Source organism: Molothrus aeneus, chromosome 1 (genome assembly GCF_037042795.1).
Source record: "Molothrus aeneus isolate 106 chromosome 1, BPBGC_Maene_1.0, whole genome shotgun sequence".
Lineage (NCBI taxonomy): Eukaryota > Metazoa > Chordata > Aves > Passeriformes > Icteridae > Molothrus > Molothrus aeneus.
Genome location: NC_089646.1, coordinates 23,712,282 through 23,726,116, shown reverse-complemented (window position 1 = coordinate 23,726,116; position 13,835 = coordinate 23,712,282). Strand labels below are relative to the sequence as shown.

The 13,835-nt window shown below is 41.9% G+C and overlaps 1 protein-coding gene across 1 annotated transcript; it reads left to right on the top strand.

Moving 5' to 3' along the window:
- Nucleotides 1-2,259: 2,259 nt before the first annotated feature.
- On the top strand, nucleotides 2,260-13,720 carry CYP51A1 (cytochrome P450 family 51 subfamily A member 1). Its single transcript, XM_066553244.1, has 10 exons — nucleotides 2,260-2,497; nucleotides 3,367-3,465; nucleotides 4,432-4,608; nucleotides 8,060-8,186; nucleotides 9,129-9,303; nucleotides 9,483-9,602; nucleotides 10,075-10,270; nucleotides 10,846-10,941; nucleotides 11,831-11,999; nucleotides 12,657-13,720. Exons 1-10 carry the CDS (start codon nucleotides 2,324-2,326, stop codon nucleotides 12,833-12,835), a joined length of 1,512 nt encoding a protein of 503 aa, XP_066409341.1. The 5' UTR covers nucleotides 2,260-2,323; the 3' UTR covers nucleotides 12,836-13,720.
- Nucleotides 13,721-13,835: the final 115 nt, after the last annotated feature.

Here is a 13,835-nt window from a genome sequence, read left to right as displayed (position 1 = left end):
CATCAGAGAGGACCAGAGAAGAGTCCCATGACTCTAAATTAAGGTAGAACACTTTGGAAACTGCTCAGGAATTTACCAGGTAAACTGGAAACTCTTCATTTTGGCAGGACAGAGGTTTGCAGATGTTGCACATCAGTGGAGCCACTGAGCAGCAAGAGCCCAACTCTGCAGTCCAGAGGCTTCTGGCACCTGGTTACACAGGAGCGTGCACTGCCCTGCTGGGGCAAGGCAGGTGTGTGCTCTCCTTTCATCTGGAAGCAGGGAAACAAAAAATGGGAACAGAGAGAAATTCAACACCACTGAGACAGACCATTAGTAAGAACCCTCATATCACTACCAAAAAAAACCCAATGAAAATGAGCTGCAAGATGGGCAAAGCTGACACTTGTGCCTTTGTAAACATGAGATGCCCAGCTCACCACCTACAGTCCATCTAACAAGCACATTCTTAAAAAGCAAGAACCTGTACAGCTTTGCCAAAAGCAAAGATTTGAGTAGAACACTCAGCCAGGCCCTGTAAGGCAAGAGAGTAACTGAGAAAACTATGAAAAATAGGCAGGATTTTACCAAGTGGAATAACTGACCCCAGTGAGCAACTTGTTCAAGAGGGAAGCCTTTGGTCCTGGGGTGATGTCCTGCTGCTGCTTGGGGCAGGGAACAATTGCTCCAGGGAGGTGGGAGTTTCCCAAGCATTGTCAGCTTACAGCTGGATGCAGTTTGAAGCTGGGCTGTTGACTGAAAAAAGAAATACAGGTTCAACAGCAACAACGTACATTTTTGTTTGCAAAAATGTTTGCAAAAGCTCTGCTTTACCTTAATTGTTACTATTATAGGGTAAAGATATAAAAATAATGTACAAAATGACTATTCTATATAAATTTAAATATAATTAGTAATTACATAAAAATTAAGTAAAACCTATATTCATATATAGGTAATTATTCTGGGAATCCTCCTCCTTGGAAGAAATAGACTGAGACTATTCCACCAAAAATGTCCTTACTTCATAAATTGACAGAGCAGAATGTCAGTAACAACCAGTGATAGCTCTTATGTTCCCTGGAAGAATTGTCAAGGCTTGTAAATATGAAGGAACTCTTTCTCAATCACTACAGCACTGAAGAATTTCCTTTGGCCCTGAAAAGTGTTGAAACTTCAGAGACTGCAGGCGACAAACTGAAAACTTTACTAGATCCCATAGGTGACATGAAGAGTTTGAAGATACTCAACATTGATTCCATGCACTTCTCAGCATTCACAAACATTCACTGCTACCTCCACTCATGTAGTAATACTCAGCACATGTGAGACGTTGATACAGGGTTTACCACAGGATATTACATGTTTTAAAAACCTACAAGAATATTCATTCAGTAACAAGCTTATGCTTCTGCCTGTGCACCTTTTCCAGTTGATAAAAGTACTCAGAACTGATGACAACAAATAGTTTTTTTCAGATTTAGTAGGGAATTTATGTTTCTGAACTTTGCAAAAATTTATTTAAAAGCATTATAGATAATCTTTGCAACTGTACCCTGTTGAAATGTCTCATTGTATGTAATTCCTGCTAGATTTCCCAGATGTACACATTTAAACTTTAGAAACTGACTGGACTCAGTGGATGAAAAAATACTGCCTCGAAAAGACCTACCCAAACCAGAATTTTCCGGAAATGCATTAAGATACATTCCCGTTTAATACAAAAACTGTACGTGGACAACAAGCTGACCTCAGCTGTGATGAGGTCTCTGTTTCCAAACGCAGCTTTGTGCACTATTTGATCTTAATCCCTCACATCTCAGTGGAAACTCATTTCAAAAACAACACGCGGGTTTTCTGACATCAAACATTTGGCGCATCCGGAATTAAACACAAATAAGCGGTCCTCGTTCTCCGGGCGCTGTGCAGTTTTACAAACCAGCGTCCTGGGCTGTCAGCGGGGGCGCCGGCAGTGATGCCCGAGGCACGGCTCACCGTCATAGGCATAATTTCCCACAGGAGAACCGCGTTGTCCGGGTGTTCGAAGACACCCAGCGTTTCGAACACCCAGACGCCAAGCGCCGCGGGGCCGAAGCCCTGAGGGGGCCGAGCCCTGAGGCGCCCGGCCCGGCCCGGTCCGGTCCCCGCTCGCCGCCCGCCAATGGCGCGCGCCGCAGCCCGGGCGATGCCGTCACGCCGCGCGGCGCGGCCGCGGATTGGCTGCGGCGCCGGCAATCGTCACATGGGCAGAGATCAGCCCAGCGCCGGGAGCCGCCGCACGGGCTCGCACCAGCCCGGCCCACCGCGCCGCCCGGCCCTGCCCTGCCCCGCGGAGCCACGGCCGATGGCGGCGGGCGCCGAGAAGATGCTGAACCTCATGGAGGTCGGCGGGTCCCTGCTGGAGCGGGTGGCCGTCGGCAACCCCCTCTCCCTGGTGCTGGCCGCCTCCGCCTTCGCGCTCAGCCTCGGCTACCTGTTCCAGCTCGGCTACCGGCGACACCTCAGCTCCGACCAGAAGGTGAGTGCGGCGGGCGGCGGCGCAGCAGGGACGGTGCCCGCGGGCTGGGGGAGCCGGGCGGCCGCTGCAGCCTCGGGACAGCCCTCGGGAGCAGCCCCGGGACAGCCCTCGGGAGCGCGGGACAAGCGGCGCTGAAAGCCCGGCCTGAGGGCTGGGTCCGGCGGGCGGGCGGCGTTCCCAGCAGCCGCGCCGTGGGCAGCCGGCCCGCTTCGCTCTCACAGGGCTGCTCGGTACCGCGCGGGGCAGAGACACTCGCGGCTGGCGGAACCCTGGGGCGTTCCCGGTGCTGTTTCATCGGTGGAGCTTAAGAGAAAGTGCCCGGTGAGGCGTGAAACACAGCGCTAATGTATGAAGGTGCTTTTGAGGGGCTGTTTAGCAAATCCTCCAGCACTGTTTCGTTTCTGGCTGCCTTCTTTTTTGTTGCAGTATCTTTGTGCTTCACATTCAGAGGCAGTGTAGGAAGAATCGTAATCATATTAACATTATTTTAACCTTTGCTGCTTTAAAATATAGCTCTATCTAAACAACTGAATATTTTTTTAAAGTTGCCCTTTTCACAAAAGAGTTTAAACAAATATATGTAAAACTTCTCTGTGGTTAGTTTTTATGTAAATGGACATGATTTGATTACTCTTGGGCACTGGCACATGCCAGAAGAGTGGTCAGAGCACCAAGCCTGGCAGAGTTCGAGAAGCGTTTGGACAACTGTCACGGACATGCTGTCACCCTTGTGGATGGTCCCGTGCAGTGCCAGGAATTTGGAGTTCGATCTTTGTGAGTCCCTTCCAGCTCAGGATATTCTGTTAGTTCATGAGTCTGTGAGGATCTCTGAAGAAAATTCAGTGCTTATTTTTCTCTTTCTTCTACAGAACTACCCACCTTATATTTCATCAGGCATCCCTTTCCTTGGTCATGCAATTGCATTTGGAAAGAGTCCCATTGAATTTTTGGAAAATGCTTATGACAAGGTACGTTTTCCCACAGGATTGGCTGAGCATATACAAACATAGTTTTGTGTATCTATTAAGTTCTCTGTCTGGAGCCTGTTTAAAATCAATTTATTCTCATTTACCATCTCAAATATAGAATGGAGTGTGCACAGTAGGCTCTGTGATCTTCAGATCTCTTTATGTAGCAGTAGTGTTTTCTGACCTCTCGTGATTCACATCACAAATATGCTTGTACATTTGGGTAATACTCATAGCTGAATCACAAGTTAATTAAAAAGTCATTTGCATGAAATTATTTCTTACTATAATTGGTAACCTTTACTCATATTCTTTAACAATCTGTGACCGAGTTGGAATGTAGCTGACTACCTCTGTGGGCCTCTCTGATGTTAAAAGAGCTGGTGCATAAAACCTCAGTAGTTTTTATACTGTAACAGCCCAGAAGGAATTAACTAAATCAGTAGAGCCTTAATTTCAATTAAATTAAATTTATCAAGCTGTTTCACATTGTCTAAAACTAGAGTTATAAGCTTAAACCTTAGCTTGGTTAGTTTAGAGAAAACTGAATATGGTGCATGAAGGTCTGCTAGAGATGACTTTTAAACTTCAAAATCATATTTGCCCCTAATTATCTATCCATAAATCCATAATTTTTTGAGACAGTGTTTGTAGATTACTGGGGTCAATATATGCTGCAATATCTTTGCTAGGTTTTTTTTTTGTGTGACTGATCTTTTATTAATGTTTTCTAAAATAAATGGTTTTAAAATGTGCATGCTCGCATGTGTTCATCATAACATTAGATATCACTAGCGTGTACATAGAGAACGAATTTAAATGTGGTTCAAAATATATTTATCTTTATTAAATGTCTGGATACTTCTTAGGAGAAAAATTAATTTATGAAAGATTATACGGATAGGGATTTAATGATTTTTGTTCTTATTTCAAATAAATTGTTTTTTTGTTTATTCTCTCTCTTAGTATGGACCCGTGTTCAGTTTCACTATGGTTGGCAAGACATTCACATACCTGCTGGGCAGTGATGCTGCTGCGCTGCTCTTCAACAGCAAGAACGAGGATCTGAACGCGGAGGATGTGTATTCGCGGCTCACCACGCCCGTCTTCGGCAGGGGCGTCGCCTACGACGTCCCCAACGCGGTTTGTATTTTCAGTTCCATCAGGAGAAAAGCAGGGCAGCTTCAGTGCTGAGTAGGCAGCCCTGAGCTCTTGGCTCTGTGTGCTGGGGTTGTGTTTGTTGGTATGATCTGTACATATTGCAGTAGGTAAGCAGGATAATCTGGTGTGGATAATCTGGTATGTTCAGATTGCTTTGTTTACCACCTGGCTATTTGTCACTCTGGATGTTATCTTTTGTTTTTGACACCATCTAATCTCACCACAGAGGAAAAACCAGTCAGTCACTTATTTCTTCCCTTGCAGCATGCCACTGCCTGCAGCTCATTTTCCTTCCAAGCAACTTCAGGTCTTTCTTCTGAGAAAGCCCTAAGAGTGATAACTTTATATTTATGCCATGCCAAATCATCTAGACATGGGAATAATAATTTAACAGTTTGAAGCACAAGCTTTGTTTTGCTCAGACAGAACTCATTCTGTGTATGTTTGCAGAATGCAGTCTGCATGGGAGCACAGGGGCTGTATCACGTGGCATTGTATCTGAGCTAAGCATTGGCTGCTCTCTTGTTTGTGAGGGGGGCCTGTCATGTCAGACTCTCAGACTGCAGAAGCCAACTTTTCTGTGGCCACACTTGCTCCACTCTGTTCAGTGCATGTTGTATAGCAGAGTAGTTGGGTGGAAGAAACAGCACTGTGATATACTTTATTTTTGGATCTTCAATTCTGGCCTCATTTTGTTAGTATGAATGCCAGTCATTTGACTAGTTTCTGTGACCATCAATTTATTTTCCTCCTTAGCATATCTCTTCTTTCATCCCTGCCTACGTGCTGTGATTGTTGCCCTATTAATGATGTGGCTTAGGGGCAGTAATCACTACTCTCTGTGCCTCTGCACTGGCATTTTGCCACGATCCACAGAATAAGCATGTTGTCCATGCCCTGTTCTTTTGGAAATCTCATACACAGCTAACTACCTGCAACTTGCTACTTTCTAAGTAGGTAAAGGAGAAATTGGTTGTCTCCTCCTTTGTCAGAAGTACTAAATTGTGGATAGCAGTTTGAAAGGAATTGGTTGGTTAGGTGGTAGGTTCTTTGCCACTTGATGGATTTGCATAGCTCCTCGTCCCTATGAGAGCCAGCAGGACTGCAGCCTGGATAACAAGGAGATCATTTCTTGTGTCCTAGGAGATCTCTTCCTTGAGTGGGGCCATTCTAACAGACTTGTTTCTACCAGTTTACATAGTCAGAGGTCTTCCTCAAAAAGTCAGGGATGGAGTTGTGAATCACTTTTGCAGCTGCTGGAGTGTGGAGGATGCACAATTCTCTGCAGTACATCTCATGTTCTTCTCTGGTATATACTTGTTTCGGAAGAGTATCTGTGAATCAGGCTGCTAAGCTAGCCAGATTTTCACTGTGTTGTTCTTGTTTTGTGGATTCTGACTGTCATGGGATGTCTGCTTGAAACTTAAAGGTCATGGTTTGTCCTTAATTCTGGTGGTTGATGGTTTGACTTCTGCTTTCATGCTCTTCATTTGTGGATGGATTTGAATGTCTGTCTTCATGCAAGAGCTAGTTCTTTGATGTGATCTAATCTCATCCATCAGTTTTATAGAATTTTCTGTAAGCTTCTTGGAAATGGGCATTTCTCTACCATCATGTACTTCAGGCACCTAGGGACAATTAAGGCCTACCTCACTGGCCCACCATACACAGCTTTTTGTTGCTTTTTTCTGAAATTAGGTATTTTTCTACGTCACCCTAGGCTTTCTTTTTCGCTAGAGTGCACTTGATTTCTGCTTTAGTCCAGAGATGAACCATATTACTCAGTAAGCCTTGGGTATCTGTGGATATGGTCTCCTTAATTCATACTTTTATACCAGAAGGACTTCTTTCCTATTATCTCTGCAGATTCAGGTTCCTCAAAAAAATCATTTTTCCCCACAAAAATTACTCCTTTTCCACAGTGAAGAGATGCAGGGAGTTTGCTATTGACCTTTAAATTATCTCTGACACTGATTATCTCTAGTTTCCCTCTATGAAGCTGGAGGTAGCACAGCCAGTTGTGGCCAGAATGCATTCTGCTAGAGGTAAGCTGTTTTGTTTTTTTTTTTGCACAGTGTTACCACCACAATTTCATTTCAGGCATCTAATAGGAAGGCATTTAGAGAGCCATAGAAAATTTTGTTGGCATTCTACAATTGATGGGTCATCCTGAAGTTTCTTTTGAGACCCCTTTTTCTCTGCTTAAGCTGCTATCTATTAATCCTGGGACTTTCAGTCATGTGTTTGGAAGAACCATCCCTTATTTTTCAGAATGAGCAACTTGCTTACTTACCAGTCATTCTGGTAATTGTTAATATCCATAGTCAATACATCAACTCATATTCACTGTCTCCTCCCTCCAAGCCTCTTGCAGATAGTTTTTTGTTGGGAGGCGCTGAAATTGCACAGGATGTGTTCACTCCTATGTGCTATTCCTGTCTCCATCAAGCTGGAGAGTGGCTACCATGCTGCAAGGGAAAATGTGCTTGTCTCTTTGCTCTGTGGCACGTGTGCCCTCTGACACACTGCTGGGGTCCTCACTGCATTCTCAAAACAGAAGCTTCTGGGAAGTAGCTTTTCTCTTAATGCCTTTTGTTCTGTATCATACATGCAGAGCCCTTGGTGGGAAGACAGTTTTTGGTGTATTACTCATGGTACAGTGAAGAGCTATAGGGCAGATGCCTCATTCATAATTAGGGCATAAAAATCAAATAAATAATTTTTTGAGTCAATGTCATCTCCATGACATTGAATGGTTCTCATGTAACAAAGGGTTTTTCACTGGTAGGTTTGTTAGCTGTGAACCTATACATAGAAAAAGAGGAAGAGGTGAGAATGGTGTGAAACTCACTATTTTCCTAGGAAGCAGTTTGCCTCCTGCCTGTCTGACTTCCTGGGCAGTGAGATGAGAGGGCTCTGTAAAAGAAAGGGTCATCTCTAGTTCAGGGACCTTCTGCCTGAGAGAACACAGGAGAGGGAGAGAAGGTGAGGAGGCCAAATATCAGGGGACACAGGCTAAATCCAGACTTTGCAAAGATGGGGCTGGTTATATTTGTGATTATATATCTAAAGGGCATTTCATAGTTCAACTTTGCATGCATTTAGTATCTTCAGGGATAAAGCTTAATTAAGATACTAAAATAATTTTTTTGTTTGGCTACTGCAAAGAGAGAACTTCTTTTGCAGGAAGAAAAGAATAGCTTCTTTGAGCTATTACTTTACTTGAATGTTTCTGAACTATTGCTTCAAAGAAAAAGAAGTGAAAAACAGAGTATTACCTATTAGTAAAAACTGAGTATCTGCTGTACCCTGCAATCCTAATCATAATCCCTATTTACTTTTGGATGTTCTTAAGTAGAAATTCTAATAAGTTTTAATCACATTAATATGATGATCCTTGTACTGATTGCTTTTTCCGTCTTGGTTCTTTTAGATATTTTTGGAACAGAAGAAGATGCTCAAAACTGGGCTAAACATTGCCCAGTTTAGACAGCATGTATCTGTGATTGAAGAAGAAACAAAGGAGTACTTCAAAGCATGGGGAGAATGTGGAGAGAAAAGTAAGCAGGATCAAATGCATTTTTCCTCCAGTTTTCTGGGAAGTACTTAAGGCCAATGCGGTATATTTTTGTAAAAGATGTACTGCAATATAAAAGAAATTAAGTATTACAAAGGTAAAAGGATAGTGAATATCAGAAGAAAGAAAATACAGATTTTTAAAAATCAAATGTAAGACTGTTGGAGAATAAAGCTGCTCAGAAAATCACTGAAAGGGATGAAAGGACTATGTTACTTTTGCTTTCCTAGTCAGCTCACAGTGCACCCGTTTTGCTCGTTTTGGATGGTATCAATCAGCTCAGTGTAACCACTTCCTAGTCCCTGGGAAAAGCTGCAGCTCTGACTTCCTAGAGAGCCTGTGCTGAAGGTCTTGGCTCTGGGAGTTTCTGCAGTGAAAAACTGCATCTTAGAAGCTGATATGGTTACATTAAGTGACTGAAGTGAAATTGTTATTTTCCATCATTCCCAACTTGCCCGTCATCATCATTGCAAGCTCACGGTTGCATAAGAGTGTCAAATATTCTTTAAACATACATACTTATATTTAAATGCATAAATAATATATAATAATTTCACATTTTAATATATTGAATTATTTTGAATGTATATGATTTATATGGAACCGTAGTTCATAATATGGTAATATATAAATTGATATTTAAGTGTCTAAGGACTACTATATAAAAATAATTCAGTGGGCAGCAAAATTAACTGGTTTCCTATGGACTTGGAGTTCAAGGTTAAATCTTTGTATGACTTCACTTGTATTTATTAAGGATTGAGCTTGTGATGCATGGCTTGCTTTGGAAGATTACTAACTCTGCTAGAAAAAATTCTAGAAAGACATACCTTAGAAAAAAGGTATCCATGATCTAATTAAAGAGTTGTTCAAAGAGACATCTGATCAGCCACATTTCAGTAATGTTTTTCAAACCTTTCGTCAGACCTGTTTGAAGCCCTTTCAGAACTGATCATTCTGACAGCAAGTCATTGCTTACATGGGAAGGAGATCCGAGGCTTGCTGGACGAGAAGGTGGCTCAGCTGTACGCCGACCTGGACGGGGGTTTCACTCACGCTGCCTGGCTCCTGCCAGGCTGGCTGCCTCTGCCGAGCTTCAGGTACCAGCGCTGACAGAGGAAACAACTTAAGCATTTTATCTAAACATCATTGTTGTTTGGATTGCCCCCCATCCCCACCACTTCTTCTTTGTAAGCTATTCTAGACATCCCAATAAATGCTCATAAGCATTTTGTGTTACGTTGTGTAAAGTTGCTAATGGAAGTGTTTTGAATCGCAGACGACGAGATCGAGCACACAGAGAAATAAAGAATATTTTCTACAAGGTTATCCAGAAACGTCGAAAGTCTGAGAAAAAGGAGGATGACATGCTCCAAACTCTACTTGATGCTTCATACAAGTAAGCCAAGAGTTTAAAGACTTGTTTGAAGATTTACTTTAACTTTGAGCTCTTTAGTTAGAACTATCTACCACAACCCAAGAAACACTCCCACGTGTTCTGAATTGGTTTCGTTGCATGCAGTGTGTCCTAGTTGTATTCTTAAAAACAGGTTTAAAACTTCAGTTGTCAATGGTTATTCAGATTTCTGAGATTTACATCGATGGTCATGAGGTGATGACTGAGGTTGCTTCCTTTCTCTTTGCTGGCTGTTGAGGTGAATGATTTTCTTCAAGGCTCCTAAAGAGTCTCTCTCCCTTTGTTCTCCATTCTCCTTACTCTTAGATCTTTTGCCTCTTTGTTTAGGGTAGGCAATAAAAGAGTAGGAGTAAGGAGTCAGTTAGAAGACATTGTAACTGCTACTGTATAAATAGCAATGCTAAATAGTGGAATGTGACCAGATGAAGCTCCAGCGTGGTTCCATTCTCTGCAGGGACGGGCGCGCGCTGACGGACGATGAAATCGCGGGGATGCTGATTGGGCTGCTGCTGGCAGGGCAGCACACCTCCTCCACCACCAGCGCCTGGCTCGGCTTCTTCCTCGCCAGGGACAGAGCCCTGCAGGAGCAGTGCTATGCAGAACAGAAAGCAGTGTGTGGAGAGGACTTGCCACCCTTAACTTATGATCAGGTCTGTATGTTACGTAAGTCCTGAGGGGTATTTTCATACTTTTAGATGCTTATTTAAAAAAAATTACAAGCTCATTGGACCTGAAATACAGTCATATGCTTTTGTGTTAAAATAATAATTGGCACAGTCATTCTCTGATAATGCAGTTTGCTAGTTCATTTCCTCTTCTCTTCCTGTCCAAGTAAATTTTCAGCTTGATACTGTTGTTTTAATCAGTGTTCATTAGGGAAATTGTCATTCCTATGTTTATTTAATAAATGACAGTTCTGTAGAAGATCCTCATACTTTCACTGAGGAAAGAATGCAGTGTGACTTTGTTCTTTAATTAGGCAACAGAAAATACTAAAGAGACAAATCACTAAGACAGTAGTTGTATTTGCACCGGTCAGTGATTTTTTTCCTTCTTAATTGAATCAAATGGAAAAGAAATAATCAGTGTAGCTAATGAAGCACATGTAAATATAAACTGCTTACTCTTCACTATTTTATGTTTTTTGAATGGTATAAAATAGCATTTTGTTTGAGTTGAATAAACTTGGCTAAATTTTGGTACATCATTTTCTCTCTATTTTCAGCTCAAGGATCTCAGTTTGTTGGATCGCTGTCTAAAAGAAACTTTAAGGCTTAGACCTCCTATAATGACCATGATGAGAATGGCCAGAACTCCTCAGGTGAGGACACTTCTTGGAGCTTATTTCACTGCAGCAGCACAGGCTAGGTCTCAGCTGGCAGAAGGAAACAGAAGTGAGCTGTGTTTGTTGGCAGGGAGGAAAGCTGATGGCATTCTGTGGTTCTGTCCACGGTAGCAAAGCCAATGTCGAGTTAGGAAAGCAATTAATAGCTTGAACTTGGTATTTTTTTTTACCTTCATGTGGAATTGTGTCCAGTTTCAGACCCCTGCAGCCCCCAGCAAGCAAAAGACTGATGAAGTGAAACAAGCAGAGGGCCACCTGGCTGGGAGGGGGCTGCAGCACTGGTGGTGAGAGGCTGAGGGAACAGGGATTGTTCCACCTGGAGAAGAGCAGCTCTGGGATCTAGCAACAGCCATGTGCTGTTTTCTTTCAGCAAAGCCAGTAGTTTTGTAGTTACCAGTCTTACTTGAGCTTAGTTTGGTGCCACCATTTTTTTGTTTGCCAGGTACTTTTAATTGCTGTAATAGAAAAATTTGGCTTGCTTTTAATACAAGCTAGGTAAATCTGAAAGAAAACTTGCTGTTTGTTTGTACAAGTACGATACCATGTCAAAAATTCAAGTATTTTTTTAACCATGTGCCTTCAATGTCAAAGGCTTTCAATAAATTTTAATTTCATTCTTTTTTTTTTTAAAAACCTCCTTCTGTAAAACTGTCAGCCTTACTAAAACAGCAGGAAGGTTCCTGCAACTACTTGAGCACTGTGTCCTGTTCAAATATGAGAGGAAGCGTTGGGTTGCAGTAATTTTAAATGCACTTGGCCAAAAACTCTTGAAATTAAAAGCATCATGATATAACACTTCAGGTAACATTTTAAAAAGAAAAATGGAGACATTTTGTCATGTGGGGTCTTGTCTCTTCTCTTATAGACTATTGCTGGATACAGTATTCCCCCCGGCCATCAAGTGTGTGTATCTCCCACTGTAAATCACAGACTCAGAGACTCCTGGAATGATGCTCTGGACTTTAAGCCTGACAGATACCTCCAAGATAACCCAGCAGCTGGAGAGAAGTTTACATACATTCCATTTGGTGCTGGTAAGAGAATGCAGCACCTTGTGTGAGGTTGTGCTGAGGTGGCTCACACCAACTACCTCCTACAGCACCTCTCCACACTGCAGCATCTGAGGATAGATTTGGTTTTTTCCCTGTTTTTGCCTGAAAGTTTTCTTACTCTGAAGGTGCTATTAAAAGAAAAAAGTTAATAGTTCTGCATTTGTCATAGGTGTATGTATCTCTCACAGCAGTTATCAAAACACCTTCAGGTTAGCATGAGTGATGCTTGACTCACATCTTTTCAAGTCAAGGACAAACCTGGTAACACAAGTTCAGTTGAAGGCAGAGAAAAAGTCTGCAGAGTCCCAACTTTCAGAACAGTTTGCAAATACTGCTGTGATGGAGTTAGAGCTGATCTCATTTCTGTGTTGCAAATGCTTCTTTCCTGATACATAAATTAATGCTGTCTAGTGGGGACAGAACAGCACACCCTCATTCCACTTACTCCTCTGCTTAATGCAGTGACAACTTGGAAAAATAAGACCTGGGTGGAATTATATAATGGGGTATGCGAAACATCAGAGCCTCAGATTATTGAGAAAGGGGCAACTACTGTCTGCATAAAACTTCTGAAGTTTTCTGATTGTCAGAGGTGATCCAATAAAATATTCTAACTGCATTTTATGGCTCTCTTTTTAGGCCGTCATCGCTGCATTGGAGAAAACTTCGCTTATGTTCAAATTAAGACTATTTGGTCTACTTTGCTTCGTTTGTATGAATTTGATCTCATCAATGACTATTTTCCAACTATAAATTATACAACAATGATACACACACCTAACAACCCTGTTATCAGATACAAGAGGCGGTCACTGTAAACTCTGGCGCTAAAACCTTACTTTTTAAAGTTGTGTGAACTAACAGACTTCTGAATAAAATTTTGACAGGATAAGTGGCAGATGAAAGCTGATGAATCTACTGTTAGGAAAGCAACAGTAGCAAAACTTCTGCAATTGAAGTTTTGCATTTGTTTTGTTTGCCCACACTGTTTACTGCTGCTGTGTATAACTGCTTGTTCTACAATTTTCTCATTGCATTTTTAAAGCAAAAGCGTCTTTTCTATTGATGTAACACTTTTAAGGTGCATGCCAGATCCTCCTAATGAAGGATAAAGTAATTTCTACAACTGGAACTCCTTCCTTTTGAAAAATAATTGAAGATTACTTTCCCCAGACAACCAAGGGGCAAGGCTTGCCTCTGTACCCAATTTCAGCAAACCCATCTGGGAACAGGCACCACAGGGGACTGTACTTGCTGGTGCCCTTCCTTTGACATTTATGATCCTGTTCCAAGTGAATGATGGTCTTGGCTGATTTAAGAAAACATTACTGTGCAGCTAAGTGGTAGGCAGAGTTCAAAGTGTTCACAGGTAAGTCATTTCAAGAATGAGCCATTTAACTGTCTAACTTGAAGTAGTTGTAAAATGCTTATGTTCAGAAAGAAACAGGTAATTCTCAAAAAAAATTTGAAAGTGGTGATTTCTGGAAGCTTGATGTCAAGTGTAAGAGTAACAATATGAAGATATGAACAACATGAATTTTGTAAATAATATGTTTGTGTGTAAAAAGGTGAAATAGCTGAATGTTGTCTGGGTTTGTAATGACTCATGCAGGATTGCTAAATGGTGTTTGGTTCAAGAATGCTTATGATAAATGGTAATGAGCTCTGGCTCATGGGAATTTTGAATTAAATTTGTAAACAAACCTCTTGGGGAAGTTTTCCATGCTCAATTCTTTACTTCTTTTTGAAAAGGTTTCATCAGTAAATTTGTAACTCTCTCTTGGAGTGGGCAGTGCCCCCTTCAGCAGTGCTCCATGT

What these genes read in the sequence shown, in the direction of transcription:
- CYP51A1 (XM_066553244.1), top strand. Translation starts at nt 2,324, where the DNA reads ATGGCGGCGGGCGCCGAGAAGATGCTGAACCTCATGGAGGTCGGCGGG. An exon ending in GGGAGAATGTGGAGAGAAAA is followed by an intron (nt 8,187 to 9,128) that starts GTAAGCAGGATC and finishes ACCTTTCGTCAG; the next exon opens with ACCTGTTTGAAGCCCTTTCA. An exon ending in CTACTTGATGCTTCATACAA is followed by an intron (nt 9,603 to 10,074) that starts GTAAGCCAAGAG and finishes CATTCTCTGCAG; the next exon opens with GGACGGGCGCGCGCTGACGG.